Here is a 20,825-nt window from a genome sequence, read left to right on the forward strand (position 1 = left end):
TATGTGAATTTTCGTTTTGTAGAACAAGTTTAAAAACTATTTTCTGGCCCACTTTTGTTGCTTCAGCTTAACGAAAACTTCTTCAACTCTAGCTGGACCTCTACACAAAATTACGCTAGGCGTGGGAATAGCGGATCACTTGGCCATAAAGCATTCAAATACAGCAGCGTTTATGTATAGGTGGATATGTTATTGACTGAGAGTTTTCGCTAACTGTAAACATCGTATCGATTTGTATTATTTTCGGTTTCTATGTTTCGACCGGCACAAAATTGCCGCAAATTTAAACTGCTGCACGATCATTATCGGCGGCGATCACCGCTCAATTACACCGGTGCTCTATGTCGGCCAAACACTATAATGTGATCGTAGTGGTACAGCGGCTGCTGTGGTGGCCCATGCTTCATTTGCAAGTGGTCAAAATTGTTGGTGAAGGCGTTCGTCAGCCATTTAGTCAGCCACCAACATTTGCGGCTAATTTGTGAGCAATAGGTTATGGCGATTATGCTCATGTCGAAAATGTTAATCGAGGCAAATTCAAAATAGAAAAGCATGCAAGGCATCACTCAGCGTCCGCCCTTTGTATTTAACGAAAATTCTCTTTGAAGTTTTGAAATGCTGCTGGAAAATGGTGTTGCAGCGTTTAATATCGGTAAAATGTTGCAAAGTAGAAAATTCGTTTTGTGGTGGGTGGGGGATTGCAACTCCAAGTTGCTAATGTTGTTGTGCTGAAATTGCCTATTTTTCGCCGCACCTAACGGTAGAAGGCTGCCAAGTAGATGTATAATGCTTATGTATATAAATACATTAATGTATACACATATGCATCTTTAAATGAAAATACATATAGACTTTTCGTATCCCTATTTTTATTAGCAACTCGATATGTTCCATGACAAATGAATTAAAATGCTTTGAAAATGGTGTTCCATTGATTATGTGGAAATATCAAAATAAAATTGCAAATAATTCCGATTGAGAAATCTAATATGTATATAAATGCTCTTAATTCTGACACCTCTGCGCCCAGCTAAGTCTTGCTAAGATTTTACATTTCTCACACCAGATTTGTGAAAGATAGCTCGAAGAAAAAATAGTATGAATTAGATATGATAGTTGCTGTCTTTACAAAGTAAATTTCTGCCTGAAATTTTAAGTAGATCAAATCATTAAAAGGTACCCGGAAGGAATGTTGACAAAATAGAGATACTTAAATCTCTAATAATTTCTAAAAATCTTCTTGACCTTTCGGCTGGCATTTATTCGAGCCAGCAACGGCGGTCACTTGCCCGAAATCCTTTTTAAATATAAAGGCAAATCCTTATCTTTAAAATAAAGCTAAATCCTTGTCCATAACATTAAACTATATGCCTTTTATTTCTTCTTGAATATATTATAACTACTACTTGTCTAAAAAAAAAAAAACAATATTCTTACATATAGAACAGGAAGAACAATAGCGTAATATAATATAATCGAAATATAATTTTCAAACATCACACACGTGGCTACTTTAAAAAATGTAAAGCTATTGTGCTTATCAAGTTTTATATTTACTTGTAATTTTTCATTAAAGTTACACATATTTATTTTATTTCATATCACCTAGTAATTTCATAACTACCGTTATTCGTGTTTCGCTGCCTCAAATTATGTACATATGTATGTCCATTTTGGCTAGCACAATATTGTGTTTAGTGTGTTGGTTTGTTGGTAACCTCAACAACTTATGAAATTGTATTTTGTTATCAGCGAGTTCAAAGGTTCAGTCAACGCCGCAGCTACCAGGCAACGAACAAAGTGGCTTGCTGCTTTCTATGCTTCGCCTACAAAAGATATGTAGCGCCGCCGTCGCAGGGATAGCTGCTGAGTGGTCGCTATTATTCGCGGGTCTTGTGGCTGAAGTTACAGGCTGTAACTGTAGTTGCGACTGCGCCGTTTGTCGTGTTGCCTTTATGTAACAGTGTCCCCTTGTGCGGGCGCTAAACGGCACAACCAGAAATTGAAGGTTTTGTTACTTTTGTGTTTTTCCTTCGACATTTTCAATTTCTTTTGCGCTTCTTTAGCAAACATTTTCCGCCTTTTCAACAGCGTTACGGCCAGTGCAGCGGCTTCTTCAATTTTCGGCTGGTTTTCTGTCTCCGATACTGTGTCTTTGCCTGCAAATGTCAGATAAACGATTTGTACCTGTGTTTGCTTAACGTTTCTCAATTTCAACTTTCTTCTTCTTTTCGTGTGCCATTTTAAGGTTTTCTTTTTTACTTATTCTTATGGCATGTGTCAATATTGCAATTTAAATTTTTGCTCAAATTTGTATTTTTCTTAGCTTTCCCCAACCTTTTTTCTTCTGGTTATGACAATTATGGAGTGTTGTTTTGATGGATTTCAATTTCCCGCATCGTGATGTCAGCAAATATAGTAAATAGATGAGAAAGACACAAAAAGTCTGAGGTGAAATGGTCCAACTCTTGGTGGTCTGTATAACTCGCAGCTAAATTATATGTAGATCTTTAATAAATTACTGACCCGAGTGGTCAAGACTTGAATTCGCTAAGCTTACAAATATTATGTACAGACTTATTTCCTAGAGGCTATGTCACAATAATAAAATAAGGCACCGGAAAATAATGAAATCAACAATACCTTGAATTTATTTTATTAGCTGGACGTCGACGAACTTGTCGGAATGATTTTGTACAAAAACAGACTTTAATAAAAAGTTTTTAGTAAATATGTATTAGCAAATTGGGAATTTGCATACCAACTTCAGAAAATAAGCCTTAGTGTACCTATGGTAATGTGCCGCTTGTGTAAAGCATTTACTTTCTCTACAAGTTCTAATTAATAAAAAAAAATTACTTTACTAACACTGAAAACGCACTTTAATGATGTCAAAGGCATAAAGAAATTTAAAATGAAATTATTTCAAAAACAGGTATTCAACTTCTTCGACACATAAGGAACCTGCTCTAGCTTACATAAAAATTAGAAGCATTTTTTCAAATTTATTTTATTATGCTTAACCGAATTTCTTCCTTTCTATTAAATATATTTTTTTACCCTCTTTAGTCATCAGCAAAGTTCACTGCCCGCATGGCGATTTCGCGCGAATTTCGGATGGTTTCCTTTCAGCGGCTTTGTGGTTCGGTCTTGAGCTAGAAATGTGCTATACAACAAGTTTTTGTTGTTGCTTCCCTTACCTTTTTCTATATTAAGTAACAGCATGACATAATTGAAGGCGAGAAGAACCAGTTTTATATAAATTACAGATTGGTGTGGCAAAAAATAGAATAATAGACTTAAAATTTTTCATAATTAGTAGCTTTGCGCCTTTCTTTCTGCCTCGATTGGTTTGTATTTACATACACATACAAACACACACACTACGTACAAATCAATTAGAAGAGTTGGAAGAAATTAACTTCTAGCCGCAGAGTTATAGCCAACAAGAGCGCAACGTGTGCCTGTCAGAAGCACTATGGGGCAAATAGTTTATTATCATTTGTAATTTATTTGTTTTGAAAAAATTGTGTTCGGAAAAAGATTGTAAAAAGTAAAATTTCTTTTCTTGGTTTTAAAAGAATTTTTAGAATTTTTCTAATCCAGCTTCGAAGTTTATTTTCTTACCAACACAAAAAAGTGTTTCTAATCATACGTAATCGTATTAGATAATACGTGACAGGAAAGTGCAAGTATACATATGTATTTAGTCGCCTTTAGACTCTTACGACAGTGTTCTACTTCTCTGTGACTTAGCTCACAATACAAAAAATAATATTTGTGAAAATATATTGAAGTAATCTCAGTCGATTTAAGCTATGTTAGGTATTTCGATTTCTAATAAAACTCTGAGCATAGATTTTATCTTTGTTGCAAAACAATGATGTTTTGAATCTCGAAAAAATAAAACATGTCCACATATGCGTATATTCAAAGGACTTTTGCGATGACTTCCTGCAAAGAGGTCAATGTATGAAATGTATTTAAATATCCAAATCTAAGCTTAAACTCCTTAAGGGAATTAATTGAAAATCATTATATTTGGTAAAATGAAGCTAGACGAAGTTTCTGACCGATTATTCCAGAGCAAGCAAAATGCATTTTTATACCATGAACAGGATATATTAAGTTTGCGACGAAGTTTGTAATACCCAGAAGAGAACGTCGTAGACCCTGAAAAGTATATATGGTATATAAATGATCAGCGTGACGAGCGGAGTTGATTTAGCTATGTCTCCGTCTGTCTGATAAGCTCTAAATAGTGTTGTTAAGACTTTTCAAAAGTAACAAAGGCGTGTGGTGCCACCTTGTTTGTAACGGTATTTCTTTGAACTAGTTATATAAGTAAAGTTAAAAAGACATTTGGAACTCGACCGAGTGGTAGATGACTTTATTTTTCGATCGATTTTCCAATTTTTTTCGAAAGCGAACTTACAAGTAAAACTCTCTATTTTAGACAAAAAACAAGAAGGTATTAAAGTTGCATCTAACGTTGTAGCATTCAAAAAATTCTTTTACAAATATTTGAATTCCCACTTTTTATTATCAAGCCGATGCCTGCGAGTACGTGTATTTGGGTTGGCCGAGTTTTGGAAAATAGCGTGAGAATAAAAGTACATACAAGTGAACCACGTATGTGAAATTCTCCTACTGAATTACACAGTACCTTCCCCTCCTTTCGCTTCCCAACCTAATTATTTGGCAACAAGTGCTTTTGGTGATGCCACCAACCAGAGAAAATTGTACTTTGTCAGCTCACTGCACAAATTGGAGTATGCAAATTTCAATTTAGCCAAAAGCTAAACCAGCACTGATTTCAATTACTTGCACTTGCACTTACATTACTTAACAACACTTACGACTTCGCTTGGTCGAAAAATGCCCTTTTTTACCCGCCCCGTATGGCGGTGGGTGTGCATATGATCGCCTTTGAGCGTGTATATGTAGTGTTAGTCGACAAAGTGTTAATGCGAAGCCTGTGGCGCTCTAAGCCAAAGCGAGTGTCGTTTGAATGAAGAATAGCTGTGGGTGCGCATGCGCAACTTAATCAGCAAACGAGAGATGGTAGCCCGTAAGCGCAGTCGCGCAATGGTAATGTCATGTAAATAAAAGTAAAGATGCACATTTCTTTACTCGCATCACTTGCCTGTGCAATTATCTGCCATATGTAGCGACACGTATTTGAAACGTATCGCGCTCGCTCCTTTTCAAGCGCCCACCTTTCGGCGTACTTGCCGACTTCCTCATTTCGCTTGTTAGCACTTTTTATTGGTGCTATTTTGCCTTGCAGCAGCCTTGTCGCATGTAAGATGCCATCACTCCCGTTGTTACGTATTGCAGCAGACAAATTTGTGGCAGTTATCAAAATTTTGACATGCCTTTGCAGTTGAATTTTTCACTAAACTTTGTGTTCATATTTTTTGATTATCGCTCAATTCTTTTATTTGACTTTTGTAAAAGATTTTTTCACTGATTACAAGCCGTACAGAATCGACATTGAAACTAAAGGAGACTCTAACAGGTGGCTTGCATGTCGGTGGGCTGTCATATGATTTTCTTAGATTTGAAATTTAGCGCAGATTTCGTATATTGCGAGGGTAGCCACATTATTATCAGGAGAAATATGTGAAACGCAGATTTCATTATAAATTATTTTACTTCTTTTCTTTAGTTAGTCAAAGGTTCCTTAAGGAAGTTACAAGCATTGCCATGGGGAAAGATAAAGCGGAATATATTAGCAATATTTTTTAAAAATTTTCCAAGGCTTTCCTTATATCTTAATATCCAAACAACGTTTGTATATATATACAAAGTGACTATTCCACACTTTTTTTTGATCATGGCAGCTATGTAAATCGTATATGCTTTAGTAGTCCGATATGAAAAATATCTTCGAAGATTATAACATAGCTCTGCCTTAGATAATGTTCTACACGAAATTTCACGAAGATACCTCATAAAAATTTATCATACAAGCCTTTGATTCTGATAGTTCAGCTTAGTAAGAAAAGGACGTGTGCAATATTTCATATCAATATCTCGAAAATTGAGGGACTAGAGCGTGTATATATAGACAGACAGGCGCATATGGCTAAATCAACTCAGTTTAGCACACTGATCATTTATATACTATATATATATTTCATAGTATATGTTATTAACTAATAAAACCAAATAAGGAAGATCTAAGTTAGGATGTAATCGAACAGTTTATAACACATTGACTCATGTTTTTGGTAAAAAGTCAACTATAGACATTGGGGTCCACATATTCAGTACCTAGGGGCTTGAACCGTTTTGGTTCGATTTAGACAATTTTTGATTACAAGGTGATATACTTTAAACGCATTATTCACCCAAAGTTTTACCCCAAAACAGTCATTGTTGCATGATTTGCATACTGGAAAGTGAAAAAATCAGATGGAATTTAAAATGGTGTTATATGGGAAATAGGCGTGGTTGTAATCCGATTTCGCCCATTTTCGTCCTTTAACATAGAAATATGAGAGGAATACTAACCGTCTTACGGTACCAAGCAACATATGTACCAAGTTTCATAAAGATATCTCAATTTTTACTCAAGTTACAGCTTGCACAAACGGACGGAAGGAGGGACAGACAGTCACCTGGATTTAAACAAAGGGACCAAAAAATGTGTATAGATCAAACTTCTTTCCTTCTTTTCAAATTTGTTTTTTTAAACTTTTAGGATTATATTATTTAATATATCTTTAAAAAAAATTAATAAAATAAACGAATTTTTTACGCGCTGAGCGCCAAGTGATTTGCATTACTTAAGCAAACATTGTATTTAGAAACTTAATTTCCTATCCAGCAATGTTTGACAAGATTTGCAAATTGTTAGGAATTTAGCAGGAAATCACGAAATTTTTCCAGTATTCAATTTCAGTTTTTCGTCGTTAAAAGAAAAATGTATTTTTTTTATGTCAGTTGCTTTGCTCTTATTTACTTTGGGCACCTTCAAAGCATTCCGCGCGTGCTTCTAAAAATAAAAAAGTTCCTTATATGAGATTATATAACACAGTCATTGCAATGGCGTTGGTGTCGCGCAGTGCACGAAATTGTGAATTTTTTAAGTGCCTAGGAGGTTTTCATATTTATTTATATTAACGGATTTCACATATTTTTTAAACGTGCATGATATGAATTAATGTATAAATAATAAGTTACCGGAAGCAGATTTTACAAGTATGTAGTATTGGTGTGATCTTTACACAAATAAAAAATAATCTTATTACGAATGATCACATATATACTTATATACATGTCAACAGGTACTGAAAGGTTAATTCTAGTGCGATACTGAATACGAAAAAAAATAAATAAAAGTTGAAGTAAAGCTGTGAAGCAATGCGTCCATTCCTGATACTGAATTACGCTGCACTAAGTTAATAACCGACTTTGACAATTTAATGTCAACAAGACAGTCTTGGAAAAGGGTATTCCATAAATCGGTGATGACCCCTATGATATAACAAATTCCTTTTTGCCTAGAAGTAGAAGGATTTTGGTCTGTTCTTCATCAACATTACCCCGAAGTAATTTTATGATATGCTCAGTGTGGTAAGTGTTCAAAACCCTTGGATGAGTTGAATGGTCTAGATAGATCTACCTTTCTATTAGAGAGAAAGTCTCTAAACCTCTCATTTAGTCAACTAACTTTAGATCAAATCATTAGGATATCCCTGTCCAGGTCATCAAGTTATATTTTTAGCTCTTAATATCTACATATTAATAATTTTTTTTTCTGAAACTAAAAACAAGCTGGCAGTTGAGCACATGATTGCATGTAATAAATGTTTCTAAATTTTTAACTTGTGAACAATACCACAAATTTTTTTCAATATTTTATACTAAATACTTGAGATCGGACTTTTTCAATCGCCTTATAATGAACATTCTAATTCTTATTTTAGTCATCTCATTTTATACTCTCACCTCGTTTCTAATTATTATATTAGATAGTTAAAACATTTTGTCTACTTCTTAATATTTTGCTGATATGCATGAAAGGGATTGGATCATTTATAGGTTACAAAACTTCCATTTTGTTTTTTAATTTTAAGTTTTAGAATAAGAAACACTGTAGACAATTCGTTGAAAGAGTATATTTTAGTGCATATCTGAAAATTTTTTAATGATTAAATGTGTCGCAGCAGATACAGTATATTGGCATGTATAATAGCGTTCAAGATTCTTAACTGTAACAGTGAATATCAATATCTTGCTAATTTGTATGGTTTTTTGCTCCATATGAACCTTTAAAAGTCAATCAAATATGAAAATTAATAATTATTCCGATCTTTGAACTTTGAAATCGGTTTTCAATATAAAGTTTATGCAGATTTTCGCTTATGAAATTTAAAAAAATCAATATAATTAATCAATAGTTTTCCATGTTTTACAAAATATAAGTTGCACCAGATTGATAGGTGAGATAGTTTTCGCGCAAGAGTGCACGCCTATTGCAAAAATATAATATTTAGATAATGCGCTTCAAAATTTTGATAAGCGACTGACGCCTGCTCGACGCGCGAAATCAAAGCTAATATTTTACACTCATGTTTTTAGATAGTTTTGAAAGAGATTAAGACTTTATTTAGAGATTAAACTTTACTTTTTACAATTTAAATGTTCCGAACACCTTTACTAAGTATATAAGTATGTATATATGAGTAAATGAGCACCTTTTACTTGCTTCGATAATTACAAAAATTACGAATCTATCAACTGGTGAGCTCTTCTCTTCTCTTTTACTTTTATGTTGATGAACGGCCTAAATTGAATTGTCACCTATATTGAGCAATGACAAATAGTATAAATTTTATATAAACAATATGTAATTGATATTCAAACCTCAAAAAACTTTTTTAAACTCAACCGGATCTTATTGCACTTTATGTTAATTTTTTATATTTTTCTGTAATTTCATTGCCTTTCAGAGCGAATTCAGTTTTCTTTTGTGCTTCACACACGCTTAAGCTGCTTGTGTAATTTTCGCCCACGCCACTTCTCCCTACTTACTCCGATATGAGTACAATAATGTGTTTGATTTTTACCTAATTTTTATCATTACTGCTTTTCATTGCGCACCATTGGTTTTGACACTTCTTTTGAAAAGGGGTGACCTGAATACAGAGCTTTCGGATTCAATAGTTTATTAAATAAATAAATATTTGTGCAAATTGTGTCTGAATAGGTTTAAGTGAATTTGCAAAACCATTTGAGTGTTACCTGTACGTTTTCATAAATTTTAAATATACTGAAGAAAATAATTAGGTATAAGTTTAAGTGAAACTAAATGTTGTATACATACATATACACTGGCCATACGTTAGTGAAAAGTCATCTAATTTGTGACAACGGATAAATTTCTTTGTCAGAAACTCCTTGGTTTATTCATTGATTTATGGACTTTTTGTTAAATTTTTCCTGCTACAACCTACTCCAGAGACAAAGAGAGGAGAGAATAAATATCCAATTTTAATCCCAAGGGAAGGGCATTTAAAAGCAGTATACTAATCTTCACCAACCCCGATCTTTTTATATAGAAATAGGAACCACAATTTTACTAATATACCTAGATATATGGAAAATACTAAAACTCGCATTCAGCTTGAAACCTAGGTACTATGCGTCGGTAGTACTTCAAACGTACTTTTATAAACTATAAAGTCACAAATTTTTCTAGGTATACAGTGACTACATCGAATAATCAGACAATAATTTTAAAAAATTTCCCTTGTAAGGAATGGACCCACTCCTTAGAAATTTTGGAATTTCTACAACTCACACGATACCACTGGAAACTGTGTTCATTCTAGTCTACTTAAAGTTAATTTATCATTCATTGATGCTTTATACCCTTTAACACTATTGCAAACAATTAATAACAAACATACTCAAATAGTGTCAACTTACCCTTTAGATGTTGAAGAGTTAAAATAAAAAATTTTGATTCCCATGTACGTAACTAAATTATCAGAGAGTCAAACAAACATACACTGTTGCATGGATAATAATTCTAGCCATTTGATCTATGACTAGGCGGCTGCGCAACTGCACATAGTGTTGACCGAGGTGACTTTTATGGCTATGCAATTTCTACGCAGCCAATTCCGAAGCTTCTTATCGCACGCTGCTCATCTATATGCCAGTGATAAATGTGCCCGCCAAGCAACTGTGAAACATTAATCTTCAGCTGGCGTTTTATCGTGTCACTAAATAAAATTGCCAACATTTATTTGGTAACAATCAACAATAAAAAAATATAATAAAGAATTTTTTACAGATGCGCAAAAACAATGATGCTACTAATCGCAAATTAATTGTTTGATAGAACGAAACGAATGTGAAGGATTCGCGCAAAACAAATTCTGCAGCAGCGACCATTTGCAATTAGCTGTGGTCGCTTCGTAATAAACGGGGTTTCTTCCACGAAATTCCAGTTTTTATCTGATAGATGGGAAAGAACAATACTTCCACTAATTGTGCACCATTTTAATTCGCATGCAGTCCATTTGCACTTCAAAATCTCAATGAACGAGTCGTAAAATTTAACTGTAAACTGTCCGATGAAAACAACTATCTATTCAATTGGCTGTCATTTAGGAATTTCTACTAATGAACGCAGTGCAGCGATTTGAAAGAAGTGATCTCTGTGAAAACAGAAACAAACAGAATAATGAGAATTTTATAGATTTTGAGTGATTTGATTTGATTTGATTTGATTTGATTTGATTTGATTTGTGAGTGAATAATGAATGAATGAATGCCGATGAACACCTCAAAATGACCGATATGACTAAATGAACCAACAGGAAATGAAATAAATGAACGGCTACGTTACAACAACTGTACTAATCTTTCGAATATCATAGCATCGTGGCAGCGCTGCTTTAATAACGATGAGCACTCGCTTTTCTGTGGGAGCGCCACATCTATTAGTTATCTGGCTTGTACAAGTCTCTTTAGTTTGCGCAAACGCTTCGGCATACAATCAGTATGCAAATTAGCTAGCTTTATAAAATCAGAAGTTCATTTCGGTGCTGCGCAAAACATTCACAATACCTCTGTCATATGAGCATAAGGTTTGCGCAAACTCGCACTCTCAGAGCGCAAAGCTTTGCTTTTGGTTTGGTGATCGCATCACCCAACTTCGACCGCCCCACAATCGAGGCTGCCACTGTTGGGGCTGCTCGCAGTTGTGTTGGTGCGCCAGCCTCATCTTCGCTGTAGCGACGCATCTCAACGGCGTCGCTTGTGCTGCCATCGTCCAATTGTTATTATGGCTTAAATCGCTGCATGTTTTTGTTGTACTCTATGAACTTTTCTTAGGTTTGCGTATTTTTTCATCACTTACTTCTTTTCATCTTCGTTTTTGTGTCTCTGAAGAAGCGCCGACTCGACAATAAGGCGGTAAGTACTAGTAAAGTTCGTCGGCACATTTGCCAAATGAAACATTCAAATGTTGGTAACGATCGTGTGAAGACGTGTTCAACGTCCGCGGCTACGGTTTTGTGTAAAATCTTTTGGGAAAATCTATTCAACTCAACGACTTCCTCAACTGCGTTTTACTAAAGTGGTTACTTAGCTGAAATTTTGAATTTTTCGAAACAACTTCAAAGTTCGTTTATGAAAAAATAAAGAAAACATTTGAAAATAAATGTTCAAATTAACGGTGTTTAAAAACCTGATTATAAAAAACTGCTACTTCAAAAATTATAAGTGTGCTGTGGAAACTTAAAAATCATATTGCTTGCAAGTGTTGGTATTTTATCAAAGAAATAAAATTAAAACAGAATTTTGCTACAAAAAGATACATTTTCATAGTTCTAAAAAAAAGTTATAGAATTGTGAAAACCTAATCCTTAAACACATGATCTCATTATTGATGCTATTTTAAGACCAAAAGAAATAGACAAGAAATTCATACAGTCAATGCAATAGTCTTGAAAGGATAAAAAAGCTACGTACAGCGTCTGAAAAAATTCAAAGAAGTACAAGAAGTTTGGAAATATTAATGTGCATTATTCGTACTTTCGGTCGTGATAGATAAATATTTATATTAAACAATTTTTTACGGAGTTTCAAACGAGAAAATTTATATTTCTTGTAAAAAAATTGAAATAAATAAAATTATGCACATATAAAGTAAAAACAAATAAAATAAATGTTTGCCAATAAAATTGCTCACATTTATATGTTTGAAATAAAAATTAGTTATGGCAAAATAAATATTGAAAGTTTTTACAAGCAAATTTTAAATATATAAATATATATCAATATAAAATAAAAGAACGAAACGCAAAATTTTATAACAAAAGTACTTAGATCGAAATGTAGCAAAATGTTAAAAGTATTTGGAAATATATAGCTAATATCAAATTTAACTAAAAATCAATAATTAAAAATATTAACATTGTTATGATTAAATTACTTAAAAAAAATTATTTATATTAAATTATTTTTTAAATATGAAAGTTCAGACTTATTTCAAATGAGCAAATATATGTAGTCACGCTTTTCTTAAAATAATTTATTGTGATAAAGTTATTGATATCCTATAAGCATTCGATTTATAAATTATATGGTATTTAGAATTTGCTTAAACTTTTTAAAATTCAAAAATTATTATATAATTTCTAGTAAAGAAAAAATTTATATAATATAATATTTTTTGGTTGAGATTAAAGTTTTAATTCTGTTTTAAATTTTTTTTTTTTTAATTTTTGTAATTAGAAATTGTTTAAAAATTACGTTCATTTTAAAAATGAATGCTTACATAAACGTTTGAACTTTCCAACAAAAAATAGAGAACATATGCTGCATTTACTACGCACAAAATTTTTTAAATTCTAATTTTAAAAAATATATAAATTTAGATAATATAAAAATTCAAGAAGCAATATTTACGTTAATCAAGATTGGATAAAAAGTTTTTGGAAACGAATTTATTGGGTTTGATCAAATTTCATTTTAAAACATAAAATATCAACAAAATAAGCTCGTACGAAGCCACAAAAGAAATCTTTCAATAACACAATCTAAGAAATTTCGAAATCGATGAGTTTGTTTTATCGATATTCATTAAATTTGTCCATAGTATTTATATTTATTGCATTAACTATTAAAACTATTTAATAATAGGTTATTAAAAAAAAAAAATATTAAAAATTTGTATCATTTAATTATTAAAATATCCAAAAATATGGCAATTAAATTAATTAATTTATTATATTTAATTAAATAGCAATTTAATGTACACATGTTTTAAAATATGTTTAAAATAGCAACATATCCGCAAAATGTTAAAAATTAACTTTTTTTTTTGTCTAGTAATAACAGTAATATATTTTTATTTGTAATTCGTTATAAAGCGCAAGCAATATGCATAATATAACCTTAAACAATTGAACCAACCATGCAATTAAAAACTTATGTCTAAGACATTCAGTACAATGTAATTAAGGGCCTCAAAAATATAACCAGTTTTAATTGTTAGCAAAGTACCGAAGTTGCATGAAACAAGCTTTAAAACAAAAAAACCTAAAAAATAGCAAAACAGCCAATAAAAATCATAATAAAAACCAATGAGAACTCTAATAACATAAAACCAACAAAAGATGTACGACAGACATACAAACATTTATTGGAGTAGCGAACATGAAATAAGTCACAGCGGTCGACAATGTGAAACAAACGTGCACACTCGCCGCGCAGCCGCTTTCCACATAACATATAATATATTTATCTTGGCGGTTTCCCTTAAAATTTTTTTATTTTACTTTTTTTTCTTCACGCTTTTGTCTTTCGCCTGTTTGTTATTGCTGTTATTATTATTTATTTAGTTGTTTTTGGCTTTTGCTTTTGAATTGAACATTCGAAGAGGGAAAATGAAAAGAAAACTTGTACATTATTCTGTGATTACATCAAATTCACAGTGAAATAACGGCAACAGCAAAGATTAGCGAACGACTAACACACACATTTACATAGCTATAGACATACATACTTACATAAGGAAAAATAACTTTAGAAAAATATCACAGCGAGAAAGAGTGCAGCATTAAATAAAGCAAAGAAATCGAGTGCAATAAGATCAAAACAATAACAACCGACAACAAAAACAGCGGCATACATACATCAAGCCAACAGTGACAACTAGCAGTGACAGAAATGCGACCTTTCAAAGGTGAGTTCAAAGCGCCCTTTATCATTACATACATATCTATTTGTACTTATATAGATATTTAAATATACTAAACCAAAAAATATAGTTTTGCTCAATGACCGCTGTGTAAGTTTTAACTACTGCACTAACTGCTGAAAAAAGTTGTAGAAAATATAAAAAAATGTGTAATTACTAAGAGTTTGATTCACGCGACTTCATGTTGCCATAAAGCAGAAACCAACTCTTAGAAATATCTAAACTTCATTTGACTTGTAGTCTTCTTTGTCATAACCTTGTTACAATATTTTTAAAAATCTTCGAAAAAACTATTTCAATTAAATAAAAACAATCTTTTTGCATCAGATCATGCCACCGCCGAAGTATTTTACAGTTTATTTCACTTAACGGGCCATCTTAAACAAGCTAGTAGTTCATCCTCGCGTTCTGTGTTTCAAAATTTTTTTTATACTCTAAACAGGGTATATTAAGCCACAAAGTTTGCAACACCCAGCAGAAAATGTCGGGGATCCTATAAAATATATATACAAGTACGTATAGATGATAAATGATCAGCATGACGATGCTCATTTGTATTAACCGCTTTAGCATTATCGAAATCAACTGCTTTTATGGTTGTTCAAATCGAGTCACTATGACATACGTATATGTAGCTGTCATACAAAGTGACCAATCAAAATCAAACTGGAAAGCTTTTTACTCGTGAAGGGTGTTCTAGTTTCGTTGCAACTGAAGTTTACCTTTTGCTTGTTTTTTATTATACTTTTTAAAATTGAGTTATGATTTGTTATATTGCCTCGAAAGAAATTATAAGCATAAAGAAAATATGTGGAAACAACTTTCTTAATTCTTCTTAATTTCACATAATTTGGGAATGCATCGTTAGTACTAACAACAACAACAATATTTGATGCTTACTAGTCATTAAATAGCAGTAACAGTTGTAAATAGCAATGCTTAACCCGCCAAAGCGACAAAACCAGCTCTGCAACTTTGTGACTTTGTTGCCTTCAAAACTTCTTTGTAGTTGTTATTATGGTTATTATAATTTTTGCAGCGAACTGCAAATGTGAAAAGGTTACGACGTTATTTGGCTGATGACTGGATGCTGCAACAAAAGCTGCTTTTATTGCCAGCAACAAAAACAAAAACACTACTAGCATCAAAATAAGAAGCAGAAATGAGAATATCCTCAATGCTCTTGTGAGCGAAAAAATCGCTGAACACGAAGAGTAAAGTTTGGCAAACAAAGCAACGAACGCCAGCAGCAACAGTTAGACAAATGTAAACATTTATGACACTAACATACACACACTCACACTTAGTAGCCCATCAAGCTGCTGATCAAGCAGCCAGTTAGCGCAGACAGACTCGTTTGCCGCCAAACACGCAGCTTTGCGCTTGCACTTGCTCGCCACCGTACATTCTAAATGTTGCGTCACTGCACAGTTATGCGTATGTGTGTACAGGACATACATGTGCATACATAAATTGTCTGCTTATTACTTTAAAGAATATAAGAAACCTTGCAGCATCTGCGTGATCTTATTTTTAGTTGTCCAATCGAATTCCACTACATCTCATTTTTTGTTGCACTTAACTACACAAATATGGTTATATAGTACGTATGTTCATTTAGAACATGAAAAACGTTAACTTCAGTTGCAACGCAGCTATAATACCCTTCTCAAATACAAAAGGATCCTTAAAAAAACTTGATTCCGACCGTTCAGATTGTATGGCTGCTGTATATATGCTGTGCTATAGTGGTCCGATATCGAACGTTCCGTCAAATGAGCAGCTTCTTTGTGAGGAAAGAACAGGTGCAAAATTTCAGATCGATAGCTTAAAAACTGAAGTATTAGTTCGCGTATATACAGACGGACAGACAGACACACATGGCGAAATCAATTCAGCTCATCATGCTGATCATTTATGTATATATTATAAGGTCTCTGACGTTTTCTTCTGGGTGCTACAAACTTCGTGGCAAACTTAATACACCCTGTTCAGGGTATAATAAATCTGTTACCAATTCGTAGTGAATGTACTATGTTACTCAAAGCTTATAAGCCAACGTATTCATTTTTAGTCATAAAATTCTGCATTTTACTGCAATACAACTATGATATTTATTTGTTTAGATTTTGATTTATGTAATGTATCGATATTGCCTAAGCACTCTTGAGCGCATGCGTAGTCTTTGAATTCTTCTGGTCAATAAATTTGACATTTGTTGATATCATAAGCTGGCTGAACTGCTAGCATTCTTTTAAAGGAAAAAAATGTAATTTAATTATTAAATGTAGTTGCCTCAGAGAGGAAATTTTCCAACTTTTCCTTATCACAATTGATATTTTACTACAAAATGGACACAATCTTTCCGGCCGGGCTTCCACCAACTCATCAGCATTTTACCAACATTTTTGATTAATGTTGTGACATTATTATTGTAAAAAAGCAGCAAAAAAAGCAAGAAAGGAAGCGTTAAATTTTGTGTTTAACCGAACTTTTTATAATCTCGCAAGGTAAACTGATAAAGGGGTTTGCGTATATATTTTAATCAAAAGTAGGAAGTATTGCATCCATTTCATTAAGATATATTACATATTGACTGATAGAAGTGAACCGGAAGTGCGAAAAAATGTATATTAAGTATGTATATATTTTTGGCACAAGGACATGTCATCACAAAAATATTCTCCCGGATTTCAATAATAGAACTCACAGATTGACCGATATGTTCCGTAAATTTTAATAGTATGTGGTATTGAAAAAAAAATTGATAAAATCGAGTCAATACTACCCCCAACTCCCATAGACTGCATAAATGCTTTTTGTTTTTCGCGCAAGTTTTATACCGAATATTTTGTGATGCAACCTATGTGTGTTTTTTTTTTTGGTTTTTGGAAAAAATTATCTTAACAAATTAAAAATTAATATAATATCACTTGCATAGCCTTTAGCTTTTATACTTTTCCTTTATTTCCGGATTACCAGAGAACCTGATTCTATATCAGTACACTAACAATAACAAAATAAATCAATATTTCATACGTATTTTTAATTAATTATCTAATTAACCGAACAATTTTAAACACCGCTTTAAAAATTACACAAACTAAATGACATCAAGTTTGTTGCTTAAGTCTTTTGTTTCGCCTTCAGCATATAACGAGTGCACCCAGCATTAAGTCATATATATAATATAATTTTGGGAATTGTAAATGGGCCGCATCGGCCTTGAACTCTCTGCGCTATAGCAGTACACGCACACACACATGCTTAGCTTTGTACGTGTGTTGGTGAGCTCCTTAGCGGTGGTGAGAGCTTAAAAACACGTGCCACAGTTGCAAAACCACAGACTGCCAATCAACAGTTACCAGAAGCCCACCGCCATCACCAGCAGCATAAATTGGCAGTGATGCTGGCGCGCGGTGGTTACGGCAGTCGCCGCCATTGCCGACAATTATTGCTTGCAACATGAGACCCCGCAATGCCAATAGACAGAAAAGGCGCAGATTAAAAAGACGTTGCCGCGTCGCCAGCAAATAAATGCTCACCAAGACCGCAGCAATACAAGATTATGAACTTAAAATTGTGCTTAATGGAAGGCAAGCGGCAAATTCGGTTGGTGTGGCACTCTTGGCGACACAGAAAATTTACCACAATCGTTATGTAGCAACAGTAAAAAGTTGGCATTGCCCGTGTATGTGTTGTGTGTGTGTGCGGCTGTGTTAGTTTCACCTACAACTTTTTTAAGCGGTTAGCTAACGCTCTTCACATCTTTTTGTGCATTTTTCAATTTTATGGAATTTTTATTATTTCTCGGTGGAAACCCAAGCGCCATAAATTTAATCAACGCAACTAATAATTATAAAGAAAAGAAGCTAAGTGCTTTATGCAAATACTCTCAATTATGCAAAAGCGTGAATAAATTAAATTTTTTGAGAAACTTCGCGTCTAGAAAATTTTTAATTTGTGGGAAAAGTGTGTGTATTGCATTAAGAAATAGCGTTGAAGGGAAATATTTATTTCGAAACGTGCAGATAAGTACTTTAATGAATTAATTTTCAGCGGCAAGCAAAAAAAAAAATTATAATGTATGTTGTAATGTTATATTAAAAAATATTTTACTGTTATATTTTCGCAAATATGCGAAGTTTTGTTGTATAAAATTTCCAAATTTTATTTCAATTCAAATATTTATGAATGAAACTCAAATCTCAATGCTTTCGAAAAAAATTCTGTAATTCTTTTTTACCTCTTAATTTTTTTTACCTCAAATCTTCTATTAGTGCATATATATATTTTTTCTGACATCACCATAAAAAATAATGTGAATAAAAAAAGTTTTTTTTTAATATTTTATATATCATGAAATAACACAAAAGTGACGCAATGACTCATATTCAATGAGTTCCAACTGTGCCGCAAATTGCATTGAAATCTCTATAGACTCGAGATCCAAATATTGTCTATCGATATATTTATAATACATTATCGATTCACGCTCACAAAATCTATTAATAATAGCTCGCTATTAAAAACAGTAACTATGGTCAGCACCCATAGTGACGTAAGTAAAACAATATCATCATAAATCAATATTATCGACTATGGATAGATTAGTACCATTACTAATTTTGACTAATAAAACTCATTTAATATTAACGATTTGCTGAATATTGAACAATCATACCCATTTTCCAAATCCTACATATTTTCCTCTAACTTTACTCAATTTCGGTGCATAAATGTTGAGCAGCCATTCAAATGTTTCACAGTTTTTTCCATTAATAAATTGCATATAGTCAAACATTACCTCAAAAACAAGAAGAAATATTAACTTCGGTTGCATCGAATCTATAATACCCTTTAAAAATATTCCTTACGAGAATCGTTCAGTTTATATGGAAGATATATGCTATAGTGGTCCGATCCAAGTAATTTCTTTGGTGATTGTCAAATGAAAAAGTTTGCCATATAAGGACTTCATTCCGATCGTTCAGTTTGTATGACAGCTATATGCTATATTAGTCCGATAGCGGTGGTTCAGAAAAAGCTTCTTAGGGAGAAAAGGACGTGAGCGAAAACAGAGACTAGTTGGCGTATATATATACAGACGGACAGAGGGACGGACAGATGGACATGGCACAATCGACTTAACTGTTGATAATTTTTAAAGGCTCTTAAGGATTTCGGGTTAGTTATTCAAATAGTATGCTTAGTCAAATATGTGGGTTTGGGGTTAAAGGAAATTAGGTATAGACGTTTGCAGTTTGGAGTTCTAGATGTGGTGACTCGATATGGTGACTGCTAAGATTAATTTCGGTATAATCGGGCTAGATATGTTAATTTAAGGGTATTGAGTTCATTTCATCTTTGAGTATGTCTGCCTTTATCACTAGCTCAGTGTTTCAGTATATTCTAATCTTAATTCTCTTCTTCTTTTCGTTCTAACATTTGCCGTTATTCTTTTCTATATAATTTACATTTACTTTTCTAGAATATAGGAAACAATATTTTATCAAAAGCAGATCAAAACTAAAAAAAAGCTAAACAAAACAAAATACCAACAACAGTTTAATTCAAATAAATAAATTGAAAATGTAATTTAAAGTCAATTTTGAAACCATAAAAGTAAGAATCAAGCGAGTGAATGAAAAACAAAAGAAAGTCTAAGTCTCTTACCCTGTTTTTCGATAAAGCCGATTGTTTCATGATCCATGAGGTCAAAGTATTGCAGACACTACAAAAACGTCACAAAAAATAAAACATAAGGGAACATGGGAAAATATTCAAAAAAGTATTACCCGAACAAATCTGAAGCATAATGTGACACATTTCTAAATTCAATGTAAATGTTTATATTTTCAACTTCTTAAAATTTTCAAATAAGTAAAATAAGTACTTAATGATGTATCAGATTCTTAAAACGTTGGTCTCACATTTTTGGTGAAAAACTGTGAATAACGTCAGCCGTATTCATTGTATTTTATTATTTACGAATTTGTTGCAACGCCGCACATAAAAGTCAGTTTAAAATTGCCGGAACAAAGCAAATGCTAACAAAATGGAACGATTAAAAAAAAAATGTGAAATAAAAATCGCAAAAATCAAAAAACTATAGCGCAAGCAAAGCTGTGCACTATAAAAACATAGAAGAACTCCAACAATGCCGCAACGCAACTTGCGGCGGAAATTCCGGCTGCGCATATTTTGTTTATTGTGGCTGAGTCGTGGCAACAAAACGCAAAAACAAAAATAGCAAAGCGTAGCATAAGGCAAACAGCCTCTTTGCGGATTGCCACCTTAGAGCTGGCTCACGCCTGAAAATTGTAAATCTACCGAGTTGCCCTGCAGCAACGTTTTTAGAATATTTTTACATTGTTGTTGTTATTATTTTTATGGCGTAGAATCTCAGCGCAAATCTATTTACCTATTTTTATACTGCGGCTCAATGTTGTTACCACGCCACAACATGCATTTTGTTGTTGCCGCCGGCTGGGAAGTGGTTGTAACATAGCGTCATCAAGCAAATTTCACACAAGCTCACTTATACGTATCTGTATGTCTACATACCGTATAATCGCAAATTTTCTTTTTGTTT

At 32.9% G+C, this 20,825-nt stretch overlaps 1 protein-coding gene across 5 annotated transcripts in view; it reads left to right on the top strand.

Annotated features, from left to right (window-relative positions):
* Nucleotides 1-11,287: 11,287 nt before the first annotated feature.
* Nucleotides 11,288-20,825, top strand: part of thw (thawb) — a 47,603-nt gene continuing 38,065 nt past the window's right edge. For 2 of the 5 annotated variants that reach the window (XM_070106842.1, XM_070106851.1), the window contains exons 1-2: nucleotides 11,502-11,787; nucleotides 14,020-14,215. In XM_070106842.1, the coding sequence (XP_069962943.1) occupies nucleotides 14,200-14,215 (16 nt within the window). In that variant the 5' untranslated portion in view covers nucleotides 11,502-11,787; nucleotides 14,020-14,199. Of the gene's footprint in view, nucleotides 11,440-11,501; nucleotides 11,788-14,019; nucleotides 14,216-20,825 lie in introns of those variants that run through there. The other 3 variants (XM_036373637.2, XM_036373636.2, XM_070106846.1) reach the window with 3 other exon arrangements.

The sequence above is a fragment of the Bactrocera oleae genome, chromosome 2, assembly GCF_042242935.1.
Source record: "Bactrocera oleae isolate idBacOlea1 chromosome 2, idBacOlea1, whole genome shotgun sequence".
NCBI classification, from domain to species: domain Eukaryota; kingdom Metazoa; phylum Arthropoda; class Insecta; order Diptera; family Tephritidae; genus Bactrocera; species Bactrocera oleae.